General features: G+C 44.9%; 1 protein-coding gene across 1 annotated transcript; it reads left to right on the forward strand.

Annotated features, from left to right (window-relative positions):
* Positions 1 to 2,187: 2,187 nt before the first annotated feature.
* On the forward strand, positions 2,188 to 24,502 carry CRYBB2 (crystallin beta B2). The gene is made up of 6 exons (XM_033956633.1): positions 2,188 to 2,491; positions 13,881 to 13,946; positions 16,058 to 16,176; positions 17,255 to 17,387; positions 22,185 to 22,327; positions 24,158 to 24,502. The coding sequence occupies exons 2-6, from the start codon at positions 13,896 to 13,898 to the stop codon at positions 24,324 to 24,326; spliced, it is 615 nt and encodes a 204-aa protein (XP_033812524.1). The 5' UTR covers positions 2,188 to 2,491; positions 13,881 to 13,895; the 3' UTR covers positions 24,327 to 24,502.
* Positions 24,503 to 26,442: the final 1,940 nt, after the last annotated feature.

Below are 26,442 nucleotides of genomic sequence, written 5' to 3' on the forward strand. Positions count from 1 at the left end.
GGCCACACTCCCCTCCCCTATTCTGTATATACAGGTATGTGATATTTGACAGGGAGGTACCCATAGACAGAGCCTGGCTGGACTCACAACTTCTAGAATAGTCAAGGCTACCCAAACTGTGAGTTACAACCAGACTAGAAGTACATAGGCACATCATTTTGCTGTGTCTCAGCAGGGTTGCCGGCCAACACTGCAGCCCCCCCAAAATTATACATGTCATTTAGGTGTGAATACTCGCACTAGCTCTATGGTTTCAATGGAAGTAATGCCTGGATGTCTCAATCTGTCCTCCTTTTTCTGGAGCCATATGGTAACCTCATCTACGGTTGGCATAAGTGCTTGCAGTGACGTAGTAAGGGGGGGGGGGGGTGCGGTCCATCCTGGACCCCGAGTCAGTGGGGGGTGCCGGCTCCTCTCCGCCGCGCCCTGCCACGCTCGCACCATCCCTCTGTATTAGCTTTTCCGGTGCGAGCAACTTCTGCCTGTTGCTCATGCCAGCCTGGTTCCCCTCTGAATCACTTCTGAGTCACGGGGCCAGGAAGTGACGTCGGAAGGAAATCCAACGCTGGCGTGAGGAGCGTGCTGCAGAAGCCACTCAAGCTGGCGAGGATTTAGAGCAGGGGGTCTCAAAGTCCCTCCTTGAGGGCCGCAATCCAGTCGGCTTTTCAGGATTTCCCCAATGAATATGCATTAGATCTGTGTGCATGCACTGCTTTCAATGCATATTCATTGGGGAAATCCTGAAAACCCGACTGGATTGCGGCCCTCAAGGAGGGACTTTGAGATCCCTGATTTAGAGGTACATGGGGGATGGGGAGTGAGAGCACAAGCGTGGAATGGGAGGTGGGAAGGAGCAGGGGATGCAGAAGGAATGGGGGGCGCCTCCTACCCTTATTATGCCACCGAGTACTCGTGTCTAACTGATATGCACGTATTTAAGCAATTACACTGGTATAAAGGAAAGTAGGTGCCTTCATTCCTTTACAGAATAGGCTTCTACCAGGTACCCTAGTTGATAAGTGAATCTTTTAACCGCGTGAGGTTAATTGCTCATTGAGAGTCGTGTTTTACATTGAGGGGGCTCGTTTGTGGAATAACTTGCCAGCTGAGCTCCGAACTCTACCTCGTCTTTCACCATTCAGAACACAGCTAAAGACTTTGCTATTTGCTCGAGCCTATCCTTGACTGTACATAGCACTGGAAATAAGAGTTAAAAGTTGTTCCCGTCACTAACCCCCTCTTCTACGAAACCGCGCTACCGGTTTTTAGTGCAGAGAGCCGCGCTGAATGGCCCGCGCTGCTCCCGACGCTCATGGGAACTCAATGAGCGTCAGGAGCAGCGCGGTCCATTCAGCGCAGCTCTCTGCGCTCAAAACCGCTAGCACGGTTTCATAGAAGAGGGGGTCTATGAGCATCGGAAGCAGCACGGGCCATTCAGCGCGGCTCTCTGCACTAGAAACTGCTAGCCCAGTTTTGGAGAAGAGGGAGGTCTATGAGCATCGGGAGTAGTGTGGGCCATTCAGCGCGGCTCTCTGCGCTAAAAATCGCTAGCACGGTTTCATAGAAGAGGGGGGGGTCTATGAGCATCGGGAGTAGTGTGGGCCATTCAGCGCGGCTCTCTGCGCTAGAAACTGCTAGCCCAGTTTAGGAGAAGAGGAAGGTCTATGAGCATTGGGAGCAGCGCGGGCCATTCAGCGCGGCTCTCTGCGCTCAAAACCGCTAGCACGGTTTCATAGAAGAGGGGGGTCTATGAGCATCGGGAGTAGCGTGGGCCATTCAGTGCAGCTCCCCGCGCTAGAAACTGCTTGCGCAGTTTCGGAGAAGAGGGGGTAAGTGGTGCCATATGGGATGTGATTATGATTGGTTATTGAAGGTGTGAAAATGTTGATGAGCGATCGCCTTTGTCTATTTGTTTTGTCATTTTATGTTTTTATTGTACCTCGCTTAGAACTAGCGGATAATGCGAGTAATAAATACATTTTTAATAGAATAGAATTCCCTGATTGTGTCTTATCCAATAAAGATGTTCTTTGTAGCTACAGACCAACTAAAATTCCTTTATTGCTGGTACTAGGGATTGCCCAGTCATTTCTCTTTGCTTCCAAACTTTGGAGATGTAGGCTGGCCCCAGCCATAAATTCTTTGGCTCCAAAAAGTCCTGAAACAGCTCTAGCTGCAACACCGCTTGAATGAGACGCCCCGGGTCTTGGCATACAGACAGCTGATGCATGCAGCCTCCCAAATCTCCGGGCCTACACAACCAAAGAAGTATTACAGCCAGTGAAAGAATTCCACAAACCTGGCGCTTTTCGAAACAATGCAGCTTGTACATCTGCTGAGCTGGTGGTTTTCGATGGAGTGTCATCCAGCGTGACTGTTTTGCATTATGCTGTTTGACTCTTCTCTGGCTTCGTTCTGCTTCGATTCAGTATAAATTAGACCTGGCCGGTGGGAGTCTGCCACTGGATCGAGGCGGGTACTGGTAATTTGGGTAAGGCCTTTATTTACTATTTGTTTCTCCTCGCAGATCTAATGCCCCAAATTAAAGCACTGCAGGCACCCCATGGTATCTGCAAATTCGTTATACTTTTCAGGATATCGCCGGAACTGTGATTATTCTGATTGCTTTGCTAGCTAGCATTCAAGAGAGACTTCGGAGCCTGATTTCTTTGCATTTTTTCTGCATCGGTAATTTGTCAATGATAACACTCTTTTACAAGGCCATGCTCTGGTTCAGAATTATCTAAGCTACTGGGGAAAGGTAGTGTAATAATGTCGTGTAATAATGTAGTGTAATAATGTAGTGTAATAATGTCCTCTATTACAAACCTGGGACAGGGCTGCTACTGTGCGCATTTAAAAGAACGGAGCAACGACGCTCCACTTTAAAATGTAAATAAAGGGGGGCTCTAGGCATCTGCAGGGCTGAATGCTTCATTGGCGTTTATATGCATTTCCATTTTGTTCTTTTATTTTTTTTATTTTTTATGTTTTGGGGGGCAGCATTATAAAGAGTGACCGTCCTATATTCAGCGCTTCTGGCCTGCTAAGCTGGCTAGCCACTGATTTTCAGTAGGAGATCGCCGCTGAATATCCCAGTCATTGGCTACATTATGCGACATTTCCAGTCGGCGCCGATCTTCATTTGCTGACGGGCTAAGTCCAGCGACCAGATAGACCCCCACTGAGGCCGCTATGACTTATCTGGTCAGCTGTGGCCGGCTATACCTACCACAGCTGAACATAGACTGGAAATTCAATGCCGGCGGCTGGATATGACACTGAATTTCCAGGTTTGCCATCAACTGCAGGAGGTAGCCAGGTTGCCTCCCACGGTCTGAATATCGGCCCCGGGGTCAGTGGCATAGTGAGGGAAGTTGGCACCTAGGACGGTGGTGCCTGGCATCGCCGTACCTCTTGCAATATTCAATGGCATGAGCAGAGTCTTCCACCCGCTGCTTGCTCTGGTGTCAGCTCCCTTCTGTTGTCACATCCTGGTCCCGAGAGCAGGAAGTGATGTCAGAAGGGAGCCAACGCTAGGGTGAGCAGCAAGTGGAATATCATTCTCATGCCGGTGAGCATTTAGAAGTATGGAGGTGGGGGTAGAGAAGACAAGAGGTGCACATGAAGATGGTGCCTGGGGTGGTCCGCTCCCCCGCCCCCTTACTTTGTCACCGCCCAAGGTATTCTTCAAAATAGTACTTGAGAAAGGTTGAGGTTCCCCTGGAGATATGTACCACATATCCACATATATTGGATGAGATTCACGGCAGAAATTTTTATGAAATTCACTTAAAGCACTTTTGTGTTATTGCACTTTACACACATGTATGCATGTGATGGTGTGGGCGTGGCTTGCAAAATAGCTTGCCGATTGATTTAAGCTTGGACTTCTGCTGCGGCAGTTGCCCTTTAGCTTAACATTCGCGCTGAGGATACACACACTCATTTATTAAGTACACTTCTCCCTCCCTATTCGCGGGGGTTAAGGGCAAAGCCGGCCCGTGAATAGGGAAAAATCCCGAATAACTTTTGGCCGGCTCTGACCCACCCCTGGACCATACCTGGTGGTCTAGCGGCGACGCGGGGCAGGAGCGATCTTTCCTACACTCCTGCCCCGTGCAGAGCCGTGCTGCTGAGTTCCCTTGGTCTCATGAGACTACAACAGGAACTCCTGCTAAACCACCAGGTAAGGTCCATGCTCCGATTGCCCCCCTCCCCCGCCACCTCTGATCACCTCCATCCTCCCCCCGGTCGCTTCTGATCGCCTCTGATCGCCTCCCTCCAAGTCCTGGGGCTGTTTTTTGTCGATGCCAATGAGCGATTCTGAGAGGGGGGGGAGGCCTGGGAAAAAAACTGCAGATAATCGAAACCGCGAACATCGAAACCGCAAATAGGGAGGGGGAAGTGCAGTAGTGATTCATTGTTGGATATGTGGAAATCAAAACCCTGCTATTCAAAAAATTCATCCAGAATCTTAACCCCCCCCATCTTTCCCCCTCCCTCTTCCCCCCCCCTGTAAAATTCCCCCTCAAATTTTTACTCCTCTTGTAACTCCCCTTCATAGACTCAACTATGTAACCAGCCCCCTAAATTGTAATTTCCCCCTAAATGTCCAGTTTTTCTTCTGATGTAATCCTCAAATTTCTACCCATCCCTTAAGTTCTCCCAAAGAATCAATTTATATAACCAGCTCCCTAAACTAATTTTTCCTGGAAATGTCCAGTTATTTTCTGATGTAATCCGCCTAGAACTGCAAGGTACAGGTGGAATAGAAGTCACTAAATTGTACTTTTCTTTTAAATCATATTCTCCACTGTAGGATCAGTTCCTAATTATTGTACATTGCTTAGAATTGTATTTTCCTTTTAAATTGTACTCTTCATTGTATGACTAGTTATTATTTGTTATAAACCACCTAGAACCATTTTTGGGTTAGGTGATATATAAAAATAAAATTATTATTATTATTATTAAAGTAATGTAATGTATATATCTCCGGGGACCTCAACCTTTCTCAAGTACTATTTGGAGGGATATTTGGTGAAGTACTTGATTGGGTTTTTGCACACAATTGACAACATAGGAAAAAGCCCCCAAATATCATTTTTTTTCCTATTCATTTGGGCTAAAACAACACCAAACTGACCTGTTCACGTGTTGTTTCAAATGAAAACATATCCTTAGATTCTACGGGTGGAGTTAGGAAACCGTCCCTCGTTGTCCTGTTATAAAATAACCAATGTGTTTTCACGGGAAGGTTTATGGTTTCTTGAATTTAATACATCGCCTTTTCTGAATAAAATATCAACAGAGAAAGGAACGCCATGACATATATAAAGAGAGAATTAGAAACCTGACAAGAGCTCATTCAAGAAACAGAAATTGATGTACAGATTAGAGAGTTGCGCGGGGACAGAAATCCCACCCATCCCCGCCAGGAACCTCTCCATCCCCACCCGTCCCCGCCAGGATCCTCTCCGTCCCCACCCATCCCCGCAAGGAATTACCTCCATCCCCGCCCGTCCCCATAAAAAGCAGCAATTACTTCTGACAGGATCATCAATTCCACAATTTCTTTTGTGTTTGCGCTGCTGTTTTCCTTGTGGAATCTCTTTGGTGGAAACCTTTTTTTGTTTTCTGTTCAGGTAATTAACTTATAAACCCCCTCTTTTACTAAGCCTGACGTGTCCATTATATTATATGGACGAACCCTGCTTCCAAAGCCTTCCATCCCCGTGGGAGTCCCGTTGGCTAGAACGGGGTCCCCGTGGGCCAGAGGGGGGTCCCCGTGGGAGTCCCGTGGGTTAGGGGGGGATTCCCACGGGACCCCCGCAGGACCCGCGGGATTCCTGCGATCCCCGTTCCCGTGCAGACCTCTAGTACAGATCTCTATATTTAACTAATGCCAGGAGAACTCATACTGTCACTGTGCTCAAGATGAGTTCAAAGGCTTTAGTAAACAAAAGATTACTACGTATTGCACTTTATCTTCTGTAGAACTACCAGAGAGGATAACTATAAGGTACTTCTGCTTTTCCAAAGAAATCTAGAATTTCTGTGCATACAACAGGAATGTCAGAAGTGTGTAGTGCAATGGTTAAAGCTACAGCCTCAGCACCCTGAGGTTGTGGGTTCAAACCCACGCTGCTCTTTATGACCCTGGGCAAGTCACATTAGATAGATTGTGAGCCCACTGGGGAAAAATGCTTGAGTACCCGAATAAGTTAATGTAAACTGTTCTGAGCTCCCCTGGGAGAACAGTATAGAAAATTGAATAAATAAATAGTGTGAAGAGTTTCAGCCTCTGATAACCAGAGCTGGTACTGTGACATCATAATGTCTCATTCCTCCAATAGAAGCCAACCTCATCAGTGATGTCATAATGGCTTGATTGTCCTAGACTTGGCTCACTTTTGCTACATTTTGATTTCTAGAGTGGCACAGTGGTTAAAGCTACAGCCTCAGCACTCTGAGGTTGTGGGTTCAAATCCCTCGCTGCTCCTTGTGACCCTGGGGAAGTCACCTAATCCCCCCATTGCCCCAGGTGCATTAGATAGATTCACTGGGTCAGACAGGGAAAAATGCTTGAGTACCTGAATAAATTCATGTAAACCATTCTGAGCTTCCCTGGGAAAATGGTATATAAAATAAATTATTAAAAAGTGGCATACTGTGTCAGACCTAAGGTCCATCAAACCTATCATCCAGATTCCAGGTCATGAGTGCCTAGAATTTGCTTAATCCCAGGGATATGTGGAGCCAGTTGGCAGCTCATTTAAATGTTAATATTTCTGGATAAAATAGTTTGGTTCCAGCATTAGACTGCTTTTGACGTCTAAAGATCAGATACTCTGAAATTACAACAGGATGTGGGCTTTCTAATACACTATATGAGCCATAACATCTATCACCTCTCACTTTCTTCAAACTAGCAATGGAAGGCTTTCATAATTCATTTCTATTTTCTAGTATTACTAACGTTGATTCTTTCTGTGCTGATATGAAAATGGGGTGGAGGTTTAACTTCTATAAGGTAGTAAAAAAAAAAAAAAAGGTAATCCCATAACACATACTGTAGCAGTTATGCACTAATTATGACCATAAATGTTTAGAACAGCGGTCTCAAACACGGAGGAAGGAAGGAAGAAAGAAAGAAGGATGGGGGACAGGGAACCAGAAACAAAGCAAAAAATGGGGCACGGAATCAGAGAAAGACAGACATAGAGAAAGGAAGAAAAAAGTTGGGGGAGGGAATGAGGTCTGGAGGAGAGGAAGCATTCAGGAGGCTGAAAGAAGGGAAGAAGTATTGGATGCACAGTCAGAAGAATAAAGTGCAACCAGAGACTGATGAAATTACCAAACAAAGGTAGGAAAATGATTTTATTTTCAATTTAGTGATTGAAATGTGCCAGTTTTGAGAAAGAAAAGATATTGAATTTTAAATGTGGGTGCTGCAGAAAAAATAGAGTACTTGGAGGGCCACAGAAAAAATAGTTTATGTCTTATTAAAGAAATGACAATTTTGCATGAGGTAAAACTCTTTATCTATATATATATAAAATCGGAGGTATGTATGTGTGTATGTATGTGTGTATGTATGTGTGTATGTGCCGTGATCATGCAAAAACGGCTTGACCGATTTGAACGAAACTTGGTATGCAGATCCCTCACTACCTGGGATGATATGTTCTGGGGGTCTTGCGGCCCACCTGCACACGTGGGCAGAGCTACAAACATAAAATCAGATTTCACCCATTTATGTCAATGGAAAAAATGTAAAAAGCTGCCATTCTCACAATAATTCAAAAACGGCTTGACCGATTTGAACAAACCTTGGTATGCAGATCCCTCACTACCTGGGGTGATATGTTCTGGGGGTCTCGCGGCCCACCTGCACACGTGGACGGAGCTACAAACAGAAAATCAGATTTCACCCATTCATGTCAATGGAAAAAATGTAAAAAGCTGCCATTCTCACAGTAATTCCAACTACCTGGGGTGATATGTTCTGGGGGTCTCGCGGCCCACCTGCACACGTGGGCGGAGCTACAAACAGAACATCAGATTTCACCCATTCATGTCAATGGAAAAAAAGTAAAAAGCTGCCATTCTCACAGTAATTCAAAAACGGCTTGACCGATTTGAACGAAACTTGGTATGCAGATCCCTCACTACCTGGGGTGATATGTTCTGGGGGTCTCGCGGCCCACCTGCACATGTGGGCGGAGCTACAAACAGAACATCGGATTTCACCCATTCATGTCAATGGAAAAAATGTAAAACGCTGCCATTCTCACAGTAATTCTAAAACAGCTTGACCGATTTGAACGAACCTTGGTATGCAGATCCCTCACTACCTGGGGTGATATGTTCTGGGGGTCTTGCGGCACACCTGCACACGTGGGCGTAGCTACAAACAGAAAATCAGATTTCACCCATTCATGTCAATGGAAAAAATGTAAAACGCTGCCATTCTCACAGTAATTCTAAAATGGCTTGACCAATTTGAACGAAACTTGTTATGCAGATCCCTCACTACCTGGGGTGATATATTCTGGGGGTCTCTCGGCCCGCAACTCTATGTTGCTTGCTCAAGGGTGGGTTCACCCAACAATTTATATGTTCTTGCTCCTGGAGGTGAAACTAAAAATGTTGTTTCTAATCACGTTTTGCGTTAGTTGTATTGTATTCATTTTGTCAAATATTTCACATTATAATTTGAATATTGTACTTTTTATTAAGCTGTAAAAAAATAATTTCATTCACCACTATAAAGTATCTTTATTTGAATCCATTTACAGTGTTTTTGCTATAATTAAATACCCGTGCAACGCCGGGGCATCAGCTAGTAGTTTATATATCTTTCCTTTTAACTGTTAAAGGAAAGTTTTATAAACTATAAAGAGTTTTACCTCATGCAAAATTGTCATTTCTTTAATAAGACATTAACTATTTTTTCTGCGGCCCTCCAAGTACCTACAAATCCAAAATGTGGCCCCGCAAAGGGTTTGAGTTTGAGACCACTGGTTTAGAATAATGACATACATTTTAGTAAAGGCCCAAATTTGGCCTAAGTGTTATTCCATTAATATATGCAAAACTTACATTCCATGTGTTTGCAAGGGGGTATACACTAGAGAATGACACGGTGACAAAATTCATCACCGTTCCCGTCCCCGCAGATAACCGCGGGAAATAATCCCATGCCATTTTCTAGTGTCTATTTCAACCTCGGTCCTTCTACACCAGCATTGTTCAAAGCAAAGCTTGCGGGTCAGTGGTTGTGGCCATTCATACTCTGATTCTTATTTGAGCCAAGTATAGGATAATGAAGCCATTGTGACATCACTGATGAGGTTGGCTCTTAGGCACTGGTGGAATAAGGCATTATGACATCACAATCTCAGCTCTGGAATGTTGCTGCTCAATCTCAGCATTCTTCAAAGCAAAGCTTGCGGGTCAGTGGTTGTGGCCATTCATACTCTGATTCTTCCCTCTCTCCTTAAAGAATGACATGAAGATGGTTTCCCACGGTTATCCGCGGGGACGGGAACGGTGATGAATTTTGTCACCGTGTCATTCTCTAGTATACACGCAGTTGAAACCTGGGCAGGATTTCCACTTAGGCATTGGGGGGGGGAGGGGGGGATCAGTATTCAACTTGGACCAAAGAGGCTCCTGGCCGATTAAAAACTACTGAGCTAGCCAGCTGCTGATTTTCAGCAGCATTTAACCGGACACTGCGGCTGAATATCACCACTAACTGACCATCCACTAACTGGCTAGGTAGAGTTAGGGTGGAGTGGCAACTTAGCCAGAGAGTGGCACTATTCAGTCCAAAAACCACTTTTACAATGCCATCCTAGTGGCTGATGCGGCGGTAAATTATTCCGAAGCCCATAGAGATTTAAAGGGCTTCAGGGCTTTTGCCACATGGCAGCCGCTAGCACGGCTTTATAAAAGGGGGGAGAGGGTAAGGGCATAAAATTAGGACAACGTAACAGCTGTCCTAAGTATACGGTAAGCACGGAGTTAACCAGACACCGATCAGAATATCAGCAGACATTCTCATTTATTCAATGCTTGGAACTGCACATGCCCTGGCATTAGTGGCAAAATAACGCTCAGAATTTAGGAAGTTGGTTGGTTGTGCTGAGAACTTTCAAGCACCCTCATATGTAATAAAAGTGAGCCAAGTATAGGACAATCAAGCCATTGTGACATCACTGACGAGGTTGGCTCTTATTGGTGGAATGAAGCATTATGACATCACAATCTCAGCTCTGGTTACCAGAGACTGAAAGTCTTCACACTATGAGCGGGTGCTGAAAAGTTCTCAGCCCAACCAAGAAGAGAATGACGTGGATATGGTTCAATCAATGGTCTGATACAATGTCAAAAACATAGAATTTTGTTTCTGCAAATTTGGTATTTAATGAAATAAGATAACTTTTTTCAGCTAGAGTGGCAAAGTTACCCTCAGAATTTAGGAAGTTGGTTGGTTGGCCTCAGAACTTTCCAGCACTTATTTGTATACAGGAAAGTAGATTCCTGAGTCCGTATATAGAATAGGCTTCTCTCTAGGTGCCCTGTGATAGAATTACCCTGCCATATATTGTTAGTCCAATGAACTATATTTCTTTTTATTAACCTATATTTCTCTGCATATTTCCAGAAACACCTCCATTTTAGTGGGCCACTTCCACAGTATGGCCAATATAGAGTTAAAGCTACATTTTTCATTGCATTGACCAGCAGATAGGTGACTCCCTTATGCATTATGGCGGTGTACGAGGATGAATGATTCTAAATACTAAGACCCTATGTCAGCCACCTTTTTTTGGAAACAGGGCATTGAACCGTTTAAGCTTGGACTATAAAAGTCATGAAACCATTACAGGAATGCGTTCCTTAATATCAAAGCACTCCAGGGCTCGCTCGCTCCGGATGGCATCCCTTTCTTTAACTGATTAGGAGCACTCTGTCATTGGCGCCATGCCTCGGCATTTCTACCAAGGACAAGACAATGTCACGGAGTTATCCTTGTGAAATTACACTGCGACTCTGTCAGCAATGTTCTCTCCGAGCTGTGTGGAAATCTTCCATCTATATTCCTGTCAGTGGCAGTGCTATTTCAATATCACGTTTTCGCTAAAAAGGGACAGACAAGTTCTGTAGAACAACGGAAGATCTGCTTGTCCTTTGTAATTGAAAATATGACCTAGAAGCATCAACTCCCTCCTCCCTCCCCCCAGCAGAAATGAGGTTGGAGGACTCTCGCACAGCTCAGAGCAGGGGTGTCAAAGTCCCTCCTCGAGGGCCGCAATCCAGTTGGGTTTTCAGGATTTCCCCAATGAATATGCATGAGATCTATTTGCATGCACTGCTTTCATTGTATGCTAATAGATCTCATGCATATTCATTGAGGAAATCCTGAAAACCCGACTGGATTGCGGCCCTCAAGGAGAGACTTGGAACACCCCTGGCTTAGAGGGAGCATTGTGGCGTAGAAAGGAGGGTGCAGCAGTCCACCCTGGGCACCATCTTGCTGAGGGCGCAGGCACCCATTCTCTGCCCCCTCCTGCTCCTTCCCCACCCCCACTGCCACGCGTGCATGCCGCTTCCCTTCCCCCGCACCTCTGCGACGTTCGTGACATGAGCAGCAACCCCCAAGCTGCTCTGCCGTCACGCCAGTGTCGTCTCTTCCTCTGACATCACTTCCTGGACCTGCGCCTAAGAAGAAATGCCATATGACGAGCCGACGCTGGCGTGACAGCAGCTTGGGGGTTGCTGCTCATGTCTTGAACGTCGCAGAGGTACGGGGAAAGGGAAGAGGCGTGCACGCAGCAGGAGGGGGCAGGGAAGGAGCGTATGGAGGTGGGACCGGAGAAGAGGGCAAGGGAGGTGCGCCATTGCCCTGGGCACCTCTCACCCTCGCTGCGCTACTGATAGTACCATATTATGTCACATTTTTATTGTAAATTATTTTAACCCTTTAAGTGGTCCATCAAATCAATAAATCAAATCATATAGTACCAAAAGCTACATAAATCATAATATAATCATACTAGTATTTAAGCCCGTTACATTAACGGGTGCTAGAATAGATGTGTGTGTCTTTCTTTCTTTTTCTCTCTCTCCTCTTGACCGCTTTCTGTCTCTCTCTTTCCTCGGCTGTCAACCATCACCCCTTGCCTGTTACACCTGTCCAGCAGTAGGCCTTCTCCCTTCCTTTTACCTACCCCTTTCCAGCAGCACTCCTTACCTGCTCCCCCTGTCCCTCTTCCCTGCTCCCCCTGTCCAGCTTCTTCCCTGTTCCGCAGTCATTATTCCCTGCTCCCCCTGTCCAGCAGCACTTCTTACCTGCTCCCCCGTTCCTCTTCCCTGCTCCCCCTGCCCAGCAGCATTCCTTACCTGTGTCTCTCTTTCTCCTTAGTGTTTTGTTATTTTTTTAAATCTGTCTCTTTAGCCCCCTGTCCTTCTGTGAGTGTCTGTGTGTCTCTGTCGTTGTGCACTGTTGTTTGTTTGTTTTTTAAAATCGATGTTTAGCTCCTGATCCCCTCTGTTTCCATGGCAAGCATGTTCGCAGATGTGAGGGCTGTTTTGTGGTGCCGGATCTGGCGTCGCCGTGTAGGGCGAAAGCAGGAGGCGGGGCCTCAGCACCGGCCGGGCGGCTCGCGCCGCCGGCCCCCAATAGTTCGAGGCCGGCGGCGGACATGGCTTGCGTTGCATGGTGGAGGAGGAACATTGGTGACGTACAACCCGCGCATGCGCACTAAAAAAAACGCGACAGCTCAGGGAACACGATTTTTTTAGTGCGCATGCGCATCCTACCATTTTATTATATTAGATACTTGGTCTTATTTAATCTGATTACAATATGGTTCTGGGATAACTAACATCTATTTTGTTCAATTATCTGGACAGTCTGGTTTCCATATTGAAAGACCCTAATTTCCAACTAACATCTTTTTTGACTAATAAGCATACGGAACCCCATCAACATTCCATATTCCATTGATGATGTCTTATCTCTCGGATTAACTTGTAAAACCAAATCAAACTCGGGGAATATAAATCTAATATTTGGTGGATCCAAATGATGAACAGTTCAAGTATATAAATAACCGATCCCCTCCCCATATCCTTTTAAAATTAATACATTATATGTGAACTAACTTCAGAAGTGCTCAGAACCCAAAATGCTGCACTTCCTTGTACAATGAAAGTCTGTTTAAATAATCTTATTACATTATTTTAATGTGATTTTCTTCTTTATATAAAGTGCTTAGTGCTTGAACTTCATGCTTGAGATTTCAATCATTTCATAGGAATTCATATGCATAACACTAAGCAATTTATATAAAGAAGAAAATCACATTAAAATAATGTAATAAGATTATTTAAACAGACTTTCAGTGTACGAGGAAGTGCTGCATTTTGGGGCGTGTCCCCTTTTGCGGCTTCACACCTGCGGATTCTGAGCACTTCTGAAGTTAGTTCACATATAATGTATTAAATTTAAAAGGATATAGGGAGGGGATCGGTTATTTATGTACTTGGACTTATAAAACAATACATGACTTTTCCTTCGAAGATAAAGCGTATTTTGGCTTAAAGCAGGGGTGTCCAATGTCGGTCCTCGAGGGCTGCAATCCAGTCGGGTTTTCAGGATTTCCCCAATGAATATGCATTGAAAGCAGTGCATGCACATAGATCTCATGCATATTCATTGGGGAAATCCTGAAAACCCGACTGGATTGCGGCCCTCGAGGACCGACATTGGACACCCCTGGCTTAAAGTGACTGAGAATTTTGTTGAAGACCCTCAATTTTCAATATATAACCTAGATATTTGTTTTCCCTTCCAAAAATAGACCATTCGTTTAACAATGGCATCTGACCATCAAACTCCAGCCTCTAAACAGAAATCCAGTTCCAAGGTTAGTGCACAGTTCAATACATTATCATCCAGTTGACTACATCAGTGTTTCTCAACACGCGGTTATGTGTACCCCTAGGGGTACATGAGCCACTTGTAGGGGTACACAATGTGGGTCTCTTTTCTCCAGCGGCATGCCTCCCTCTGCCAAAAAGTCTTCATGTTCACGCACATTGACAAGTTTGCGTCAGAGGGATGGTACCAACAGGGCCTCACGAGCAGATAGATTCAAAGGTTCTGTGTCAGTTAAGCTAGCACCAGTGCCAGGCCTTGTATAGAATCCAGACTCCCTGACAGGCAGCGGGAGGGTGGCAGAAAACGGAGGGCTCTTCATCGCTGGAGTTGGCTTACAGCTGCCTGGACTGTGGGGCCACTCCGGCTGACCCGGAAGGCTTCCCTTTACCTTCCGATGAGCTCTGGCCATATCTGGAGGTCCTCTAAGCATGCTTGGATAATGTCACACACATCCGTGCATGCTCCAGGCCCTCCAGACATGGCTGGAGCTCATCCAGAAAAAGAGAGGAGACTTTGTGGGAGTGGGGCTTGTGTGGAACTGGGTGGGGCTGGTGAAGAATGGGGTGAGGCTGGAGGTGGAATGGGGCAGGGTCACGTGTCCAGGGTTTCCCGTAGAAAAGTATGGTAAACATATATGGTATGGACAGATAGATAGATATAGAGAGAGTTACCATATTTTTCTCCGGGGAAACTCTGGACACGTGACCCTGCCGCATTCAATCAATTGTCATATCACGTCTATTGAATTTTATAGACTATAGGGCTCATAATCGAAAGAGAAAAATGTCCAAAAACTGGCCTAAGTCGACACTTGGACGAACATTTCTCAAAAACGTCCAAGCGCCGAAAATAAAAACAGGTTTTGGACGTATTTCTAAACGACCTAGGCCTTCATAGTGCCGCTCAACGTCCAAAGCTAAACGGGGTGTTTTGGAAGGCGTGTCGAAGGCAGGAGTTGGGTGGGATGTGGGCTGGCTTAGACTTAGTCATACAGCATGTATAACCGAAAGTTATACAGCCCAGGATCGACGGAACTTGGACGTTGTGACTTAGACCATGTAAAACATGGTCTAAGTCACAAAAACCCAGCTAAACTCACCAGATAAGCACTGCAAACACATAACACAGGCCCCCACACACTACCCCAGTGATCACCAATCCCCCCCTAAAAATGTTATTCACAACTTTAAATTTCAGCCTCCAGACCATCATCATCTGGCCGCCTGGCATAGGAAAGCCTAGTCATCCAGACCAGAGGCAGCTTAAGTCATCTTGGGGGTGGGTTAGGGACCCATAGAGAGGAGGACCCATGCCCATAAGCCCCTGTAATCACTTCATTGATACTTAAACATGTGCACTGCCCTATACACCCCCAAAGCCCTTTTTTACTGGCATATAAGTGGCTCCTGCAGCCATAAGGGCTATTGGGGTGGTAGATAAGTGGGTCTAGGGGATTCTGGAGGTGGTTTGGGGGGCTCACCATCACCTATAAGGGAGCTATAGTGAGGAGAAGCCATGGCACCCTTTTTGTGAAGTTCACAGCAGTGCCCTGTAAGGTACCCCACTATTTAGGTGGCATGTCTGGGTGTGCAGTCCATCACTTTGCAGACCCCTCCCACATCCAACAGGGCTTGTTCTAGGCATTTTGGACTTAGACGGAAAGTTGGACAGAAATGTGGTATAAAGATGGACGATTTAGTGGCTTGGATGATCAGATCAGCAGGACGTATAATTAGACGATTTTCAAAAGTAAAAAAAAGTTGGACGTATCTTTCGAAAATGTGTCTTAGGCTCTTTTTAACTTTGGACGACTTGCGAGATGGACGTAAACGGACTTAGACGTCCCTTTTGATTATGCCCCTCTTTAAGTCTACAAAATTCTACGTGATATGACAAACCTGGGAGAAGTGGGAATATTTGACATGCAACTCAAGCCTTTTGTCTTTCAAAATCCAATATTAATGAAAATCAGACAGACACATATCTGTGCAAATGTCCTGCCCGATGTTGAAAATTTGCCCTTTCAAGCACTGTTTGGGTAGAGAGATTCTAGACACTCTTCCAATTTCTCGTTTCTGTTCTGGCACTGTTTCTTAGATGGTCCTTTATGAGCAGGAGAATTTCCAAGGCCGCTGCCATGAACTCAGCGGGCCCTGTAATAACTTGAAGGAGACTGGTATGGAGAAAGTTGGTTCCATCCTAGTTCATTGTGGACCGTACGTATTCTGAGTGCTATGATCACTACAAGCATGTCTTTGAGATTACATATGGAGGAAAGAACAGAGAATAGAGAGCTGAATTATTATAAGCTAGAAATTTGTACACAATAATTCCAGTTGTCAGAAAACCATTTAATTTATAATGTCTCTGAATCCAATCCTCAGGACACACACAGCCAGTCCTATCATTTGGGTAGCCATAACAAATGTACATGGTTTCCATAGTGATGCAAATCTATCACACATATTTGGTGTAGATATTCTGAAAACCCAACTGTCTGGGCGTGACCTGAGGCCATGACAAAGAACTACTGCCCAAACGAATACTCTGTCTAAAAGGGCAAAACATCAGACCCAGACTTAGGCACCGACAACAGCCCGGGGTGCCAAATGTTGAAAGTCCCAAATCCCCAACCTAAAAAGGAACCTTCTCCCACTTACTTTCATGCTATCCATCAGCGTTAGATCAAAGAGTCCCAAGAAAACAGGGGATACCAACTTCCCAAAACTTGGAAAGTGGAGAGCAAACAGCGAAGGAGACTCTGGTGTTCAATGCCTTTTATTGTATGTCAAGACTCGACATTATCGTGTTTCGGCCCAAATGGGACTGCCTCAGGAGTCTGAAGTCAGAGTGCACAAGTATCTGCAGCCAAGCTTTCTGTTAGGACTGTGACATCGGCTCTTAGAATCACTTTTTATGCTTTACAATATCATTTTGTGGCTGGCTTAGAAGGATAGCGTACTTTACCAACACTCTGACTTCAGACTCCTGAGGTAGGCCCCATGTGGGCCGAAACACGATCGTGTCGAGTCTTGACATACAATAAAAGGCATCTGAACACCAGAGACTCCTTCGCAGTTTGCTCTCCACTTTACATCAAAGAGGCGCCACCATGGCACTCTGGTCCGACACCCCCACCCCTCATTTCCAGCCTCCTGACCCTCTGAGCTGCCTAGGTGTGCCAAAATATTTAATCTGACCCTGCAATCGTAAGCTTAAGCCTGAAACAGTGCAAAGCCTGAGCTTCACTCCTCTTAAGGTTGGCTTTATGGTTTTATTTATGTTCTATTACAGCTGGGTAGGATTTGAGCAACCAAACTGTAAAGGGGAACAGTTTGTGTTTGAAAAGGGGGAATACCCCCGCTGGGACTCCTGGACCAACAGTCGAAGAAGCGACAGCGTCACCTCCTTCAGACCTATCAAAGTGGTAAGAAAATTCACGGGCAGGCCCGTCAGAGGGGAAGGCAATCCAGAGCCTCGGGGTAGGGCAGCAACCTTGCTGCATTTCGAGATCAGTTTGAGTCTGATTGGATTATTTGATATACTGTTGAGTACAATTAAAGCGGTTTACATCAAAACAGCAAACAATATAGTAAAATATTCAAACAAATGAAACCGAACAGAATAGATAGTTATGCAGAATTAAATTAAATGATCAGCTATACTCACAGTCAATAATTGACTAAAGGCTCCTTTTACAAAGCCGTGTTAGGCTTTTTTATCGCCAGCTGTGGCAGCATTAGCTCCGACGCTCATGGAATTCCTATGAGCGTCTGAGCTAACACCGCTCTGGCCGGCGATAAAAAAGCCTAACACGGCTTTGTAAAAGGCCACATTACAGTAAAGATGTGCGCAGAATTGAATCGGTTCAGCGGACGGCCACCAGGATGATCTCGGGGCTCAAGGGTCTCTCGTACGAAGAGAGACTGAACAAATTGCAGCTCTACACTCTTGAGGAACGTAGGGAGAGGGGAGACATGATCGAAACATTTAAGTACCTCACGGGACGTGTCGAAGTGGAAGATGATATTTTCTTTCTCAAGGGACCCTCGGCCACAAGAGGGCACCCGCTCAAACTCAGGGGCGGAAAATTTCATGGCGACACCAGAAAGTATTTCTTGACAGAGAGAGTGGTTGATCATTGGAACAAGCTTCCAGTGCAGGTGATCGAGGCAGACAGCGTTTAAGAATAAATGGGATACCCATGTGGGATTCCTACGAGGGTCAAGATAAGGAAATTGGGTCATTAGGGCATAGACAGGGGGTGGGTAAGCAGAGTGGGCAGACTTGATGGGCTGTAGCCCTTTTCTGCCGTCATCTTCTATGTTTCTATGATGGGTCATTTGGCCTTTATCTGCCATCATGTTTCTAATCAGAAAGTTCTATGACATCACAATGCAGGTGTAAAGAGCCTTAGCCTATAGGAAGAGGAGATGCAAATGTTAAGAGCCTTAGCCAATAGGGAGAGGAGGAGAGAGTGGCTGCTGCAGACACCAGAAAGTATTTCTTCACAGAGAGAGTGGTTGATCATTGGAACAAGCTTCCAGTGCAGGTGATGGAGGCAGACAGCGTGCCAGACTTTAAGAATAAATGGGATACCCATATGGGATCCCTACGAGGGTCAAGATCAGGAAATTGGGTCATTAGGGCATAGACAGGGGGTGGGTAAGCAGAGTGGGCAGACTTGATGGGCTGTAGCCCTTTTCTGCCGTCATCTTCTATGTTTCTATGTTCTATGTAATATGTTTATGATCCTGTTTTTAGATTCTTGTGAAACCCAAGATAGCTAGTTATGTAAACTGCTCACTCCAGCAGATAAAGAATTCCTTAAAAAAATATCTAATATAATGAAAGGTCCTGTTTCTTGTGGAAGTTAACTTCACAACTTGGGGCGTTGGAAGCTGTAAGAAACAGCGCTGAGACGAACGCAACGATCAAAAGTTTTGTTGTTCGGATAATTTGTCCCTTAAATATAATGATGTTTCCGGATTTAAAAAAAAAACCTTGAACACCTAGGACTCCTTTTAAGAAGGTGCGCTAGGGTTTTTAGCGCACGCCCAAAATTACCATGCGCTAGATTGCGCGGTAGCCGAAAATCTACCGCCTGCTGAAAAGGCTACTGCGCTCAGGAATTTAATGCACGCTATTGCGTGCGTTAAGGCCCTAGCGCACCTTCGTACTTAGCTTCATGAATGTAATCCTAGCAGATATTGTGTAAATCTTTCAAAATGGGTGTTATATAATAATAATAATAATAATAATAATTTTATTTCTTATATACCAGAGTCCTCTTTAAATGTGCCTGTTTAGCTTTCAAGATCCTACATGGCATCCTCCTTCCCGTTATCCCACTCATCTGGAACTCCTCTAACCCTAATTCCACTAGATCCTCCCAAAAACTGAAACTATCATTCCCCTCTGCAAAAGGTATATCCTGTGTAGGAAAACTAGGAACATCCCTCCCCTTTAGAAACACAGAACTCTGGAACAACCTCACATCCCCGCTCAGAATTTCAAGCTCCCTTCAATCCTTCCGCAAACATCTGAAAACTTGGCTCTTTTCAAAAATCTAACACCTCCCGCTCTTTGGTACCCTGTCCCTCTTTATCTTCCTAGCTCCTTTCCTATAACCCTTCATTGTAGCTCCTTTTCAATCTAACCCTGTAAACCGTGCCGAGCTCTATGCTTGTGGAGATGGCGCGGTATACAAACCTAAGGTTTAGTTTAGTTTAGTTTAGTTATACCATAAGTTCAAAGTGGTTTACAACAAGATATACAAAATGAGAGTATGAGATGTTTACAACAAGATACATACAATGGGGGTAAGAGATGTAATGGGAAGAGAAAGTACTTTCAGGGATACAAATTACAAATGGAAGAGAACCAAATTGGTTGGAATCAAAAGGATGTCTCTAGTCAGAGATAGGGGTGCGGGTGGAAAACAATTTGGGTGGAATACAATTACAAATGGGAAGAGCATGAGTTAATCTAAAATCAAGAGAATTGGGGAATGGGATGAGGGAGGCTGAGGGGGATTGGAGAAGAATTGGGATTAGAATGTGTTAAAGAGACTAAAATGGTTAAGGGGCTGGAGGACTTGCCGTACAGTGAGAGATTAGAGCAGGGGTGCCCACACTTTTTGGGCTTGCGAGCTACTTTTAAAATGACCAAGTCAAAATGATCTACCAACAATAAAATTTAAAAAAAACACAAAGCACACTGTACGCATAGAAAATGTTAATTATCATTCCTATTCCAGGGTTTTTCAAAGAGGTCAAAGCAGATGACTCTATGCACTATCACCTCAGTAACAACCATACAAAAATAGACAAATATACCCCCCTCCCTTTTTACTAAACCACAATAGCAGTTTTTAGAGCGCAGGGAGCTGCGCTGAATGCCCAGCGCTGCTCTCGACGCTCATAGGCTCCCTGCGCTAAAAAACTCTATTGCAGTTTAGTAAAAGGGGACCTTAGTGTAAAATATAGACAGCAGATATAAATTCAGACACATTTTGATCACTAAATTTAAAATAAAATCATTTTTCCTACCTTGTCTGGTGATTTCATGAGTCTCTGGTTGCACTTTCTTCTTCTGACTGTGCATCCAATCTTTCTTCCCTTTTAGCCTGTATGCTTCCTCTCCTCCACATCTCATTCCCTCCCCCAACTTTTCCTTCCTCTCTCCCTGCCCTTTCTTTCTCTCTGCCTCCCTTTCCTTTTTTTCTGTTTCTCTTCTTTCCTTCTGTCTCCCTGCCTGCCCTTTTTCTTTCTTTCTCCCTGCCCTCCCCCAAGACAATGCCACTGCGATCGGGGACCAGGACCCAAACTGCCATCGGGGACCAGGACCCAAACCGCCACCAATAACAGGCCCGAAAGCCGACGCCAATAACACGCCCAAAAGCTAACGCCGCCCCAACCTCTCCCTGCTTCGGCCGACCAGCATCGCGAGGAGCTGTTGGGGGAAATGTTGCCGGGTCCTGCCTTTGCGGAAACAGAAAGTAGGCAGGACCCGGCAGCAAGAAGAGGAAATGCTTTCACTAACATGTCTCCCGCCTTAGCCCGTAGCGAACGCTTGCTTCAGGGCTCTCAACATGTGCGTGCCGGCTTCTCTTCTCCCCCCCCCCCCCCCCCGGACATAACTTCCGGTTTCGGAGGGAAGAGAAGGGAAGCCGGCATGCACACGTTAGAGCCCTGGAGCATAAGTTCGCTACGGGCTGAAATCTCCAAGCCAGTTTTTTTTGTGTTTTTTTAATGTTCAGCAGCGGCGGCGGCAGCAGATGACAGCTGGGCGGACCGCCCAGCTAAAAGGCCCTAGAGAGAACACTGGAGAGGAAGGCTGATCGGCCCTGTAGATCAGGCGGCAACACGAGTCTATCACGGAGCCCGGGTTGGGCTTCGCGATCGACTCGCGTTGCCTTCCTGAGCTACTGGTCGATCGCGATCGACGTGTTGGGCACCCCTGGATTAGAGAAACTGGGCCTCTTCACCCTTGAAAAGAGGAGACTGAGAGGGAACATGATCGAAACATTCAAGATAATGAAGGGAATAGACTTAGTAGATAAGGACAGGTTGTTCACCCTCTCCACGGTAGAGAGAATGAGAGGGCACTCTCTAAAGTTGAAAGGGGATAGATTCCGTACAAACGTAAGGAAGTTCTTCTTCACCCAGAGAGTGGTTGAGAGCTGGAACGCCCTTCCAGAGGCTGTTTTAGGGGAAAACACCCTCCAAGGATTCAAGACAAAGTTAGACAAGTTTCTGTTGAACAAGAACGTGCGCTGGTGGGGGCTAGTCTCAGTTAGGGTGCTGGTCTTGGACCAGAGGGCCACCGCGTAAGCGGATTGCTGGGCATGATGGACCACTGGCCTGACTCAGCAGTGGCAATTCTTATGTTCTTACATGTGACTATGTCAGCTGTGCATTTTAAATCTTTTATCCTTTGTCTTGTGCAACACATTAGAAGTTTATACTATTGGAAACCATAAACAGTTGGCCCTAGTAGCACAACAGATGACTGCAGAGAATCAGTTGGCCATCCAGTGTGCACAGAATTTCTTGTCCACACTGTCACTGCTTGTAGAATATCGTTCTTCATCTGAGTTGGTGTTCATTTGTTCCGCATTGGTTTTCTACCATCTTGAGTAGACGGAACCAGACCCTTTTCGGACACTGCACAGAACAGACCTCCTCACCACAGCTTCGACACTTCTCTTTTACTTTCACAGGATAGCCAGGAGCACAAAATTGTTATTTACGAAAATCCCAATTTTATGGGTAAAAAAATTGAAATCGCGGATGACGACGTGCCCAGTTTCCATGCCCATGGTTACCATGAGAAGGTGTCTTCAGTTCGTGTGCAAAGTGGAACGTAAGTGTTATAGCAAATAGATTAAAAAAAAAAAAAATTGTTTCCCATCAGAAACGATCACTGCTTGGATCTCAAAACACTCAGTTCTAATTGAATAACAGCGGCAACATGGATCCCATTTCCCTTGAGGAAATGGTCATGAAGATTAGCCATGAGTGTAGTAGCCAAGCTCTCTACTGCTGATATAGCCATATGCCAATGAGGTTGATACACATGTCATACGCAGAGAGCTTTTCATCAATAAGTGCTAGCGCAGTGGTCTCAAACATGTGGCCCGCCAGGTACTATTTTGCGGCCTGCGGTCTGTACTAGTGTTGTCTGTACTAGTGCTGCCCACTCTTTGCAGCGTCCTCCAGCTTCCCTCCTCGCCTCCCGCTCTTACTTTCAGATAATTACCGCAGCCTGCAGAGAGGATCGCCGGTGCTGTAGCGATCCTTGCAGGCTGCCGTTGTCCTCAGCAGCACGTTCCCTCTGCTGCGATCCTGCCCCTGACTTCAGAGGAGGGGGGGCGGGACCGCGGCAGAGGGAACGTGCTGCGGAGGCCAGTGGCAGCCTGCAAGGAACGCTACAGCACCGGTGATCCTTTCTGCAGGCTGTGGTAATTAGCTGAAACTAAGACCAGGAGGCCGCGGGGGAAGCTGGAGGACGCTGCAAAGAAGGGGGGAACATGCAGGCCTTCGTGGGTGGGGGTGTGGGGAAGATTTATAAACTATAAAGAGTTTTACCTCATGCAAAATTGTCATTTCTTTAATAAGACATTAACTATTTTTTTTTCTGCGGTCCTCCAAGTACCTACAAATCCAAAATGGGGCCCTACAAAAGGTTTGAATTTGAGACCACTGTTCTAGAGTTTGTATTTTCATAAACTAAATTTACAAACAGTTGGAAACCTCCTTTTCCTTATAGTTGGCTATATGCATGTTTCTGCTCGATTCTAAGATTAAAATGCAATGGAATCCTGTCACCCTCCTTTTTTTCTTTTTCTAACCTTTTTATATTTAACTTTCCTTTAATGATTGTAGTTCATCCCTTTTCCTCCGCGTCTCATTATGTCTGTCAACGTCATTATCTGCATTTAATCCTCTTTATATACATTATTCGTACCTCCCCCTTTATTTTAATCGTTGTACATCGCCTAGAAGTTTTGATAGGCGATTAATCAAATTTTAAATAAAATTTGAAGCTTGATGTATTGTAAAAGCAAGCTGTTCATATTGTCATTAAGTGATGCTGAAATGAAATAATGTCTATTTATTTGTTTATTAATGGATTGGCCTGGCGGTTTTCTTCTGCTCCCCTTGACTTCCAGCTAATTGGATATTGGTTTCTATTGGGCTAAACTGCCCTAAGCCAGGGGTGTCCAACCTTTTGGCTTCCCTGGGCCGCATTGGCCAAAAAAATGTTTCTGGGGCCGCACAAACCTGCAAACACTGCAGCAAGACAGAGGAGGGAGCCGGCAAGGCGGTAAACACCCAGGGGCAGCAAAGGAAAACACTGCATCGCCCTTGACCGTGGCCACACAAAATACTTCACTGGGCCGCATGTGGCCCTCGGGCCGCAGGTTGGACACCCCTGCCCTAAGCCTTCATTGGTAACACTCCTTGGCTGAACCCTACAAATATGGCCTATGTCTACCCACTAGGTGCTGCTTTCGAGGCAATGATGGGGACTCCCCTCCCCCACCAAGGGATATTAACTCCACTTCTATCCGGGAATCAAGCCCAAGTCGTAGAGAGGGCAGCATAAAGTACTGCCATTGAGCTATATTTGACTTAATCTTTTTTTTTTTTTAACGCTAGACCTTCTCTTATTGATCTCATTTCAAAACAGGTGGGTTGGGTATCAGTACCCAGGCTACAGAGGTTACCAGTATCTGTTTGAAAAGGGGGAATACAAAGACAGCTCCGAGTTTGGTGCCCAGCACCCCCACATCCAGTCTGTGAGGCGCATCCGGGATATGAAGTGGCACCAGCGGGGCACCTTTCATCCTACCAGCTAAATTACGCCACCTCTTGAGCAAGGAAGAGATCCAGAAATACTCTTATATGATCTTAAAAAAAAAGAAAGATCTAGAAAAAATGCTCTTAAGTGATCTACTACTGTTTTCCAATATGATAGTCATTAAATTAAGCTGTCGTGTGACTAAATCTACAGAATCAATCTAATAAAGCTTTGCGGTGCAAATTCTTTCTTGGGTTACATTTTTTTTAAATTTATGTAGGATAAATATCTTTCTAGTGGACTTGAAAGCATGTTTAGGTAACTGAGGTTTTTGAGTTTTAAGCTCCTTGATATGTATTACAAGAGTTCAACGGTTTTGGGACACCCTAAATATTTTACTGTGTAAGTTGAAAAGAACAACACAAAACCTCTCAAGAGCTGAATGCCAGACATGTAGTGAGGAGAGTCCACATCACTACTCTCTCCATTTGGAATAAATCACTTTGAACAGAGAAAAGACCCCTGAGGCAGGCAAGAGCCGAAACACTGGCCGTGTCAAGTCATCTATTTTGAAATAAAGTATTTTTTGTCCCCGTTGTAAAGGCTAAACGCTAACGCCTGCATGTTAGAATATGGATGTGTTAGTGGTTAGCACGTGTGTATAATTAGCACGCTAAAATGCATAGCGCACCTTAGTGAAACAGAGGTTAGCTTCCCTTTCTCTGTACACTGTGTAAGACAGTTGAAGCCGACAAAAGAACAACAAAAAAAGAAATCCAACACCCCTCTCATTTTATTTTATTTCATTTCATTTTATTCTTTATTAGTTATTTTAGTTCTCTTAATATTGAACATTTCAGTATTATATTTTTATTCATTAGGACCCCTGACGAAGGCGCGTTGTCCGAAACACGGACCGTGTTGGCTCTCTTGGTTGGCAAAAAGGTTTTTTTTAACTGCATTTTAACTTTGGTACAATAAATTCTTGCCTGCATCGTGTACATTGTCTGCAGTTTTTGTTTAGACAGTTGAAGCCAACATGAAAATTGTTCTTGGATAGAGTGAATGAATTCCCTTGATTAAACAGGCCCGTTCTTCTGCAGATGGGCTATAAGGAAGCGTCTGAAGAATGAATTGGAGAAAATCTTTCCAAATGCAAAAACTGGGACCAAGCCTTTCCTCTGGCTATAGGCTGCACACATCTGGTTGTTGCATTTCGTAAATGAGAGAATTAGCTGCACAGACTAGCCGGCAGAGACATTTAGCAGAGGAGGGAGGCTAAACTATTTAGAATTGTTACATTATAAATATGTTACCTGAAAATGTTATAGTGCCCTTGTGTTGCTCTATGGTACGACCACACCTTGAATACTGTTGTGCAATTCTGGTCACTATATCTCAAAAAAGATATAGCGGAATTAAAAAAGATACAGAGAAGGGTGACAAAAATGATAAAAGGGATGGGACAACTTTCCTATGAGGAAAGGCTAAAGTGGCTAGGGCTCTTCAGCTTGGAGAAGAGACTGCTCAAGGGTGATATGACAGAGGTCTATAAAATAATGAGTGGTGTGGAAAGGGTAGATGTGGATCCCTTGTACACTCTTTCTAAAAAATATTAGGACTAGGGGACATACAATGAAGCTACTAAGAAGTAGATTTAAAACAAACTGGATAAAATATTTCTTCAAACAACATATAATTAAACTCTGGAATTTGTTGACAGAGAATGTAGTGAAATCATTTAGCTTAGCGGGGTTTAAAAAAGGCTTGGATAATTTCCTAAAAGAGATGTCCATAGGCCATTATTGAGATGGCTTGAGGAAATCCACTGCTTATTCCTAGGATAAGCACTATAAAATATATTTTACTACTTGGGATCTAGCTAGATACTTGGGTCCAGGATTGGCCACTGTTGGAAACAGGATACTGGGCTTGATGGACCTTCGGTCTGTCCTAGTATGGCAATTCTTATATTCTTATTGTTGTTTTTTTATTTCAAGACTTCAACTGACTTAAAGCGTATTAAAAGGGGGGTGGGAGCTTAAGAACTTGTACCATTCTGGGTCTATCAAGCCCACCATCTTATCTCCAACAGTGACCAATCCAGATCACAGGATCCCAAGGAGTAGATACCGAGCTTGTCTATGAGGCAAATTATACTTTGAAAGACTCCA

Source organism: Geotrypetes seraphini, chromosome 8 (assembly GCF_902459505.1).
Source record: "Geotrypetes seraphini chromosome 8, aGeoSer1.1, whole genome shotgun sequence".
Lineage (NCBI taxonomy): Eukaryota > Metazoa > Chordata > Amphibia > Gymnophiona > Dermophiidae > Geotrypetes > Geotrypetes seraphini.